The sequence below is a fragment of the Octodon degus genome, unplaced genomic scaffold, assembly GCF_000260255.1.
Source record: "Octodon degus isolate 3935 unplaced genomic scaffold, OctDeg1.0 scaffold00312, whole genome shotgun sequence".
Classification (NCBI taxonomy): domain Eukaryota; kingdom Metazoa; phylum Chordata; class Mammalia; order Rodentia; family Octodontidae; genus Octodon; species Octodon degus.
In genome coordinates this window covers 108,968-118,921 of record NW_004524888.1, presented here as the reverse complement: position 1 = coordinate 118,921, position 9,954 = coordinate 108,968, and the positions used below count along the sequence as shown (strand labels likewise).

The 9,954-nt window shown below is 33.8% G+C and overlaps 2 protein-coding genes across 2 annotated transcripts in view; both read left to right on the top strand.

Moving 5' to 3' along the window:
• Aspn (asporin) overlaps nucleotides 1-9,954 on the top strand; it is a 53,230-nt gene that overhangs the window by 38,218 nt on the left and 5,058 nt on the right. The gene's annotated exons all lie outside the window — the stretch shown is intronic.
• Nucleotides 3,193-9,954, top strand: part of Omd (osteomodulin) — a 17,900-nt gene continuing 11,138 nt past the window's right edge. The window contains exons 1-2 of the mRNA XM_023707796.1: nucleotides 3,193-3,448; nucleotides 8,594-9,544. Of these exons, the coding sequence (XP_023563564.1) occupies nucleotides 8,608-9,544 (937 nt within the window). The 5' untranslated portion in view covers nucleotides 3,193-3,448; nucleotides 8,594-8,607. The remainder of the gene's footprint in view (nucleotides 3,449-8,593; nucleotides 9,545-9,954) is intronic.

Here is a 9,954-nt window from a genome sequence, read left to right as displayed (position 1 = left end):
TAATTTTATTTCAAATTTTTTTTTAAAAAGCACAAAATGCAACATCCTAAACAACCCAAAACTTACTATTGGTACTAGTTCCTGCAAACTGGTTGTGCTACCATACACATGAAAGAAACCATTAAATATTTAGGAACATTCAATATCAAAAGCTATAAAATCTAACTGTATGTAGTAGCCCCTCAAAAAGCTACTACATAAAGTAGTATTACTTTTTTAATACAACGTGAATTTTTTTTTAAAGTATATTTTCTACAAAGAATTTTATCAGCTATACGAAACTCTGTATAATACAGTTTTTATACTGAAGCTAATGCTAAGCTGCACTTGAATTCATGTTCTTAGCAAAACAATGGCCTGAGCATACATACGTTCCACATGTCATTACACGCCACTTATTCTCATCTTCCTCCTCCTCCTCCTCCTCCTCCTTCTCTTCTTCCTCTTCTTCTACCACCACCACCACCTCCTCCTTCACCTCCTCCTCTTCTGGTTCACTCTTCTTCTTTTTTTTTTTTTTTTTTTTTTTTTCTTTTCCCCTATCTGTGGCTTTAAAAAAATAAAAATAAAAAACCTTTCTTGATAATGCATTTTGATACATGAAAGGTTTTGATACTGGTAATCTCTAATTTGGTGTCACATCCATGAAACTAATGCTTAATTCAAGCTCATGTATATTTATATGTTGATTCTAACAATTAGCTTTCTGTTTCATTTGGAAGTAAATTTGGATATGGCAGGTCTTGGCTATCCAATTGTCCCAGGACCATTTTTCAAAGCAGATTAACATCTCTAATCTCTCACCCCAGAAGGTTTCCATAGCTCTTCCCCATCTATGCCCACAACCCCAGATTTAAGGATATTTATTTTATAGCATCTATTGCCACAAATTAATTTTGCTTATTCTTTAACTTTAAATAAATGAAATTATATATACTAGCTTCTTTCACTTGTAGAAAAAGAAAATTACAACATACCTAGTTTTAAAGACCTTTACTGGCTTCATTCATGACTCTAGAATTAAGCAGCAGTATGGGCTAAAAATTGAGAATATGCCAGCGAAACACAAGGCAGATGTATAGCCAGACAAAGTGAAGTATGTACTAAAAAGCACAGAAAATAAATAAATAAATAAATAAATAAATAAAAATAAAAAGCACAGAAAATGGAAGAGAGGGAGAACAGCTAGACTGGGTATCTGCCATACCGGACCAGTCTCACTACTTGACCCCTTATCTGTAACCTCCCACCTCATTAGCCTCATACCAGGCTCCTACCATCCACTGTACAGTAACTGTTCCGTTCCAAGTCACATAGCAGTACCAGAACTGTTAACCCTTACCCTTCTATCTCATTTATTTTTGTCCCTCTATCTTGCTTCTCTATTACCCTCTGCACATTTGATAAATGTTTCTTTTATATTTTCCTTCTCTAGAACAAGATTTTTACTGAGTCCTTAGCATCTAAAAATGCCTTAAACAAAGTAAGGACATAACAAAAAAATTGAATGAGTGGACAAATGATTAAAAACTTGTTACACTTACTATATTAATTAAGCATATCTTGGGAGGTCCTTTCTTAGCTAGCACTGTGTCACTTAGCTTTGAGATGCTGTATTTATTAAGCAGGCATAGACTTTTCAGAACTCAGCTGAATTTTGCTACAATTAAAACCATACCTGCACCCAGCTACTTGGGAGGCGAAATGAGACCCCTACTCAAAATTTTAAAAAAAGGATGCAGCTTAGTGGTAGAAAACCTACCTGCCTAGCATGCACTAGGCCCTTGAGTCAATCCTCAGTACCTAAAAAGTGGAACGACCAACAAAAAAATCTAACTAATTAAATCAGTGATTATAAACTATCACTAACAGTTCCTATTTTGCTTGAAAGTTTGACTGTAACCACTACCTCTCTTTATTTCCAACATTATTGCCAACTTAAATCACTTTTTCACATTTGATGGGAACATGAACATAATTACTATCATAAATTCAAATTACACAGCTAATGAAGAATCACATAAAAATTAAGTGGTTGACTTTAAATTAATCCTCTAAAACAACTGTGAAGGAATATATCATAATTTTGGAAAAAGTACACAGATTTGCTCCCTTTTCCTCAATGCAAAAGCTTAAGATTCAAGAACAAAGACATTAATAGGAAGCATATGGAAAGGATCAGCTAACAAAATGGAATCTTGGCCCAAATGTGCCTGCCACGTTTTACATACCAAAGTCTCAAATGATAGACTACATTTTTTACAATATTGCCAAAACATCACTTGAAACACTATATATTTTTCTTAAATATGAAGTATAACAAAATAAATCTTGCAAGGTCCTTGTAAAGTCTTAGTGGAAAGAACTATTTGAAGAAACAAAACTGAACTTCAGGATTTATTTTACCTTATTTGTTCAAGCATGAAAGAATCTCCCCCAAAATGAACTCAGTATCTACTGCCAAGAGACACAAATTAACTCAGTTTAAATGTGAAAATATGAGCACAAAAAATTTAAGCAAGCTAGTTAGCTGAATAAGGACAGTTAAACAAGCTAGTTAAGGAGGGACAATTCAGTAAAATGAAATTTTCCAAATCTGGAAACTAAAAGCAACAGTTGTACAAACCATCTTATTCAATACCACAAAATTATTTTGTATGCTATTAAAGAGGCAAATATGAGATAGACTTTTAGAGTGAAAGGTACTAATGTTTATAGCAGAGGTAGTCCTTTTATTGTAATGGTCTTTAGTAAACATCTAATGGGTATACAGCATTTCGGAACTGGGGATAGCTGAGAAAAGGGATAGCTGGCAGAAAAGAAAGTATAAGCCTGTTACTCTGTGAAACCAATAATAAGCCTACTGCACTTTAAAAATAAACTGGATGTGAAATGCTTTGTTTATAATTCTGATTCCTCACTTTACCCGTGGGAACTTGATGCGAACACAGGTGCTGAACAACCAGACTGAAGATAATTCTGAGTTCCACCTTAAATTGCTGAGACACAGGGCTCAGAGTCACAGTGGACCTTAATTTGAAGAATTCTTTGGCATGAAAACGAAAATAAAAACAGTAATCAGGACATGCTGTTTCCTTTCCTTCAGTTTGCCTTTCATATTAGAGGAAATTCTTGCCACACCTCAAACCAAAATTAACGGGCAAAAGAAAGAAGTAAACCACATAAATCTGACCAACAACACAAACATTTTAATTTGAATCTACCCAGTTTTGTATAATGAAAAGAAATACATCATTTTAATTCAACCCAAGTGTTTTCCAACCAGATTGTATTTGCTTAAATTGCTACAGTAATTCAAGGGACAACCCTGTCTGGGTACAGTTACTGTGGATCTTTTAAGAGACTCAGTTAAAGAGTTAGGAATTTCTGATTCATTTAAAGGATTTGCAAATTCATCAACTCCTGAAAACTAAAGCAAATTCAACAGGTATGATAACATAATTTTCAATTTTTAAAGAACATTTAAATTTGTAATTTAAGATTACCCAACAAAACATTTTAATTTTTTTATTTTTAAATTTTGAATGAAGGGAAAAATTTTGGGGTTTCAGAATTAATCTCTTTCTTTCTTAGGTCTCAGTAATTTGAGCAGCACTATGAGTCTGATTGTAGGGAAGACAGAAATTGGTACAAATTTTACTGAAAAGCTCAAAATTTCTCTTGACTAAATCACAGGTATAGAATGTTTTTGTTTTCATTTATCTTTTGTACAAAGAAGGTATGAATGCTTTATCCAATCTGTTGTTACTGGGATTTAAGTTAAATACAATGTACGAACAGTATGGATAAAAAAATGTAGACATATTTTTAATAGCAACAGAATTTACAAAGTTAAATTTAAAATTGTTTTAGATTAAAACTAAAACATATCCTAATACTTTGTTTCTTACAAGCTAGTTTATATAGCATACCAATAAAACAATTACTTTTTTTTTTTTCTGGTACTGGGGCTTGAACGCAGGACTGTGTGCTTGCCAGGCAAGTACATATGCCGCTGAGCTATCTCCCCAGCTCAACAATAACATTCTTAAAATAAAATGTTATAATACTTTTACTTTATAAGTATTTGAGAACTAAATAATTTGTATCCCATTTATTAATAATTTTCATTAGAGCCTGTCTTGAAAACATGAGTGTTTTTTCCTACATAATGGAAATGTTAGAACATAGAAACCTTTATTGTATCATATAATATGAACAATTCACATTAATGGGTAATTTTTGAAAAGTGGTAATATATATTTTATTTTACTTTAAATTATTTTCATGTTTGTTGTTTTCCTTGTAGACAATAGGAAAGTGAAGAAGGACATACACTGTTATAGGGGACTATTTCATAGAAAAGAGAACAGCCAAATCCTCTATACTTAAATAAATTACTGTGGTGAAACAAATGCCCAGAGATAATAAAAATTAGTAGAGAAAACACGTTCTAACAAAATTTAATCTGTAGTTTATGAATTCAATCATTTGTAATTGCTAGTGTGCACTGTCCTATATTCTGTTAAAAATCAGAGATTAGGAAAAGACAGCGAGTCATGCTGTTTTGCTGTGAGTTATCCAAGAGGGATAACTAAGGCACAGACTGTAGAATATGAAAAGCAGAAGTGATTAAAAGTATGGTAGTAAATGGCTGAAAAGAGATTACTTAGATAAAAAGAAAATTATGGTTTCAGAGAAAATTACCATGGAGAAGAGGGAGGGGAATAGTAAATAAGCAAATGGAGGGAAACAGGACGGATTTCAGACTAGAAAACTGCACTTAGTCCAAAGTGAGGACAAGGTGGCACTACAGGGTTACAGACATGGAAGGAATGTTTGAAATGAATTCAAATTTAGAATAGAAATTGGCCTTCAGGGAAAGCTTTTCTTCTCTTTTAAAACAATTTTATTTTTATTAGTACATGTTTACAGTACATAATGTTTACAGTCCTTGTGTGGAGTTGGTGCATATACATAATTTCTTTTTTTACCCTCTTTTTCTCTCCTCCTCCATCTCTGAGAAAGATCTACCTCCCTACTTACTATTATCCACATTTTTATTTTACTCTTTATCATTTGGGTTTCTTATATTAGAGAAACCTTGTGATATTTAAAATCATGTCGTTTTTTTTTCTTCTTTTCATGAAGGTCAAAGGTCAACATAAAAACCCTTCTATATTCAGAGAGGACCTAGTTAAGCAGGTTTGATTATAAGTAAAAAATATGTAATAGGTGTAGGGATCAAATATATCATCCTGATATCCTTTCTGCCTCAATGATGTCTCATGATTGCTCATTTTCTAGATATAAGGATAGACACTGAGAGCAAGTGTCTAAGAACAATGCTGTTTGCAAAGCTTATCCACGTGACAGTCAGCCTCAGGGGCCTGGCGCAATGCCAGGGTATATCTCCGTTCCTCAGCTGCAACCTGTGTCTTTTGGGAAGAAGCCTCATAGCCCAACTCCAGGGGCTTTAATGGGAATGAAATAAGTGCTTAAAAAGTGATTTAAAAGTTCACATGCTATACTCTAATGAGTACAACAAAATTCTATAAAATTACACATAAAATATCAAGTGAGTAAGATGCACAAGATTTTCTATACTTACTTCTGCTCATCTCACAAAGTTTGGATCAAATTATGTCTACAAACAACTCCAACTAAACCCAAGCAGGGTCAAGACACTGAGCTCCACAGACTGGTCAATCCAAACCTGTCTCCACTATAAATCATATTACTTACTCTATGGCATAGTTATGAGTTCTTATGGTGTCTTCCTTACCACTGAACCATTTGTTCTCTATAGAGGGAACCATGTCTTCATATCCTCTTTATTTCTGTGTTCTCTACCAATGTAGGACTGATAACAAGACCCCATCAAAAGAGAGAGAGGAAGAGGGAAGAGAGGGAGAGAATATGGGAGAGGGAGAGGGAGAGGGAGAAGGAGAGAGAGAGGGAGAGGGAGAGGGAGAGAGAGTGCACTCAAGACAACTGAATACTGGGGTAATCCAAATTACTAATATTTGTAAAGTGATTTACTAAGCCTACTGCATACAGTACCTACTAGAGTAACTATACCAAGTAAATGAGAGCAAGACATGAGAGGAGCTTTTCGCGCAGCATGGAGAGCAGGCTTTCTCTTAACAGTGTCCTTCGAGACGAAATGACAACTTGTTCTCCCCACTTCTTCTCAGTATGAGATGCAGGATGAAGATCATGGCTCAGATATATTCGTTCATTAAATTAAGCATTAATTCCCAGAGTACGAAGCCTTTTACTCAGAATTTAGGTGCTCTCAATTTGGGTTATACTAGTCTTATTTTGCTTCTTTCAACAGTTAATCACCATTTCTTAAACACTTCATGGTGTGTGGCTACCCTACTGTTACTTATTTCATCTACTTGGAAATAGCCTTCACTATGTTCTACAAGAACTCTAACATTCTTCCAAAGTTTAAGTCAATACTATGATCTCTACGAATCATATGGAAAAGAAAGAAAAATAGATATAATATATTCAGATTTGCAAAAAGAAACTTTATGAATCCCAAAATCATGTAGCATTTAGGAGAGCAAATTATTACTATTTTGCCTTTTTTATAGGTAAGGATAAATGTATTTAAATATTTTATTCTACTTTCTTGATGAAAAAAGGAAGCAAGATATCATCCATACATAGTAATGGGAATATGGTTTTAGAAGGTAGAGAGAAGAAAAGGAATAGCCTAGAAGAGAGAAAACAGGGACAAACTAAGGAGATTAGCCAAGCACCACTTGAGGTAGGTGGAGAACTGAATGAGATCTGTCTACTCAGTCGTTTTTGCTCTATTCATATTCAGCTGTGTGAGCTGAACTGAGAGTATGTAAGGAATGTTGGAATTTGTAAGATGTGAGGAGCTAGAACATTGAGGGCAGGAGGAGTTAACACTGCAATAAACTGTAAGAGCTGTTAGTAAAAATGATATTGGGAAGTATGCATAAAGGACAGTGAAGAAAAAAGTAGGATCAATATATACTAGGTACCATTGAAGCCGAAAAAAATTTTTAAATTTTTTATTCATTTTAATGAGAAAAAATAGCAATGAAACAGTTTCAAAACAGGTTAGTAGGACAGTTACAATAATTATTACATTGTGAAATGGAAAATTTTTGTAGTTGCAATTATATGCGAAGTGACAGTGAGAATGTCAGGCTCTCAAAACTGAAAATACAGAAGGTTACTGTACTGGTCAATCCAAACCTAGGATATGGGTATGCAGGAAGAACGGAGGACAAGATAATTGGCATAATGAGAAAATACTTTTCTCTGGTAGAACTCTGAGAAATATCTGCATTTTTTATCTCTTGTCAAAAGAATACACAGAATATAAATATAATGTATATTTAAGATTTTAGAGTTATTCAGAGTCAAAGACCCTTAATGTAACTGTGGTCCTTAGGTAATATCCTGCTGTAATCCTGCATTGTATACCTCTCTGCTTTCACTAGACTTGAACATCCTAGGAGACAGAGACTACATGTTTTTAGAATTTGTATATCTAGACCTTAACTCAAAAACATTAGCAGAAAAAAAGAAAGAGTAAGAAAAATGTAAATGTCAATCTATTAGAAACTAAAACTTTGGGGCCAGTCAAACAGCACAGAGGATTAAAGCACTTGCAAGGGGGCACAGGGGCCAAGGGTTCAATCCCCAGGCTGCACTGGCCCTGCCCCCAGGGCATGCTGAGATGTCAATTGAGACTGGGCATGGTGGCATGCCTGTAATCCTAGCTCTTGGGAGGCTGTAAACAGATGGATCACTACTAGTCGGATCTAGTAGTGAGAACCTGAACACCTTGTAGATCCTTCCCTAAAAAATACAAAAAAGAAAAAGAAACTAAAACTTTGTAGGATGTATATATTGTGTGTTGAGATTTCAAGAAGCTATTGAAGCAAAGTTGGAAACAAAATAGATTCTGGAAACTTTCATGAGGAAAACTTGAAAATATAGGTAGGCTTGTACAAAAAATATTAAGAGGAAACATACCTACTTTAAAATATTTAAAGTCATCACATAGAAGGTTGTATTTCATGTTTTCTCAAAGGCAGAAAAGGGTACCAGGAATAAAGGTTATAGGGAAGAGAATTTTGGTTTAACAGCAAGACTCCATACGCAAAAGCTCTCCAAGTAAAATAGAAGTCTGTCTTTTTATAAGCAGTAACCTACCCTAAAAGATGGACTAGTTGGCAAACAATATTCACAGTGGAGAAAACATGACTATAGTAGAATGATGTCATGCTATCACCATAAATCTATACACCAGAAGCAGAACAACTGGAAACTTAGTGAAAGAACATAAATGGAGCTTAGTAAAAAGTCTAGAAAACCAGAATTCTGACTGATTCAATTCAGTATGTGATTTTTTAAAAAAATTTTACTTCATTGGTGCTAAAACATTAATTTTGATTTGAGTATTGCTGATTCTTCCTAGATATTCTTCTATATACAGGTGTAGGTATAATACATTTCATATAACTGTCAATTTATATGACAATCTGTGTTAGTTGTATTCACATATCCGACAATGTATTTCCTTTTCTCCTTGCAATAGGACAAAAAAAGAACATGAGCTTTTTAAGTACAGTATCTGTCCTTTTCTTCCTCTTTGAAGTGAAGGTAGATTGCCAATATGAAATTTATCAGTGGGATGAAGATTATGACCCATCACCAAATGAAGATTATGAACCAGAATTCCAATTTCATCCAAATGTAGAATATGGAATTCCTTATCAACATATTTTAGGCTGTGCCAGTGAATGCTTCTGTCCAATTAATTTTCCATCATCAATGTATTGTGATAATCGCAAACTCAAGACGATCCCAAATATTCCAATGCACATTCAGCAACTCAACCTTCAGTTCAATGAAATTGAGGCTGTAACAGCAAGTTCATTCACCAATGCAACTAATCTTAGAGAAATTAACCTCAGTCACAACAAAATTAAATCTCAAAGTATTGAGTATGGTGTGTTTTCTAAGTTTTCAAATCTCCTACAACTTCACCTTGAGCATAACAATTTAGAAGAATTTCCATATCCTCTTCCTAAATCTCTGGAAAGACTCCTTCTTGGTTACAATAAAATTTCCACACTGCAGACAAATGCCATGGATACACTAGTAAACTTGACCATGCTTGATCTCTGTTATAATCATCTTCATGATTCTATGTTAAAAGAAAAACACCTTGCCAAGATGGAAAAATTGATGCAGCTCAACCTATGCAATAACAGACTGGAATCAATGCCACCTGGACTGCCTTCTTCACTTATGTATCTATCTTTAGAAAATAATTCTATTTCTTCTATACCAGAGAATTACTTTGACAAACTTCCAAAACTTCATGCTCTAAGAATGTCACACAACAAACTGCAAGATATTCCATACAATATTTTTAATCTTTCCAACCTTATAGAGCTCAATGTTGGACACAACAAATTGAAGGAAGCATTCTACATCCCAAGAAATTTGGAACATCTATACCTAGAAAATAATGAAATAGAAAGTATGTAAAATTTTATTATTCTTTACAGAGCAAAAGAATCTAATTTTGACTCTTTTAGAAAAATTGGTCACACAAACAGTATTCCATTTGTTTTACAGACTTTTCAATTAAACTATCACCTTGAATATTGAGAAATAGCACTATAGAATGTGTGAAGAAATATGCATATCCTCAGTAGTGGGGCTGTATTTTATTTTAGCTTGTTTCTATCAAGAATATATTACTTAAGTAATCAGAAAAGGGGTGACAAATAGCTTAGCAGCACAGCTCCAGCCTGGCAAGCACAACATCCTGAGTTTGGTTCCTGGTATCAAAAAAATTGTAATCAGAAATACCAATGAAGCCATATAAATTTGGGTAATATAAAACTTATTTATACCCTTATTTCATTTATTTTATTATTTAATTAG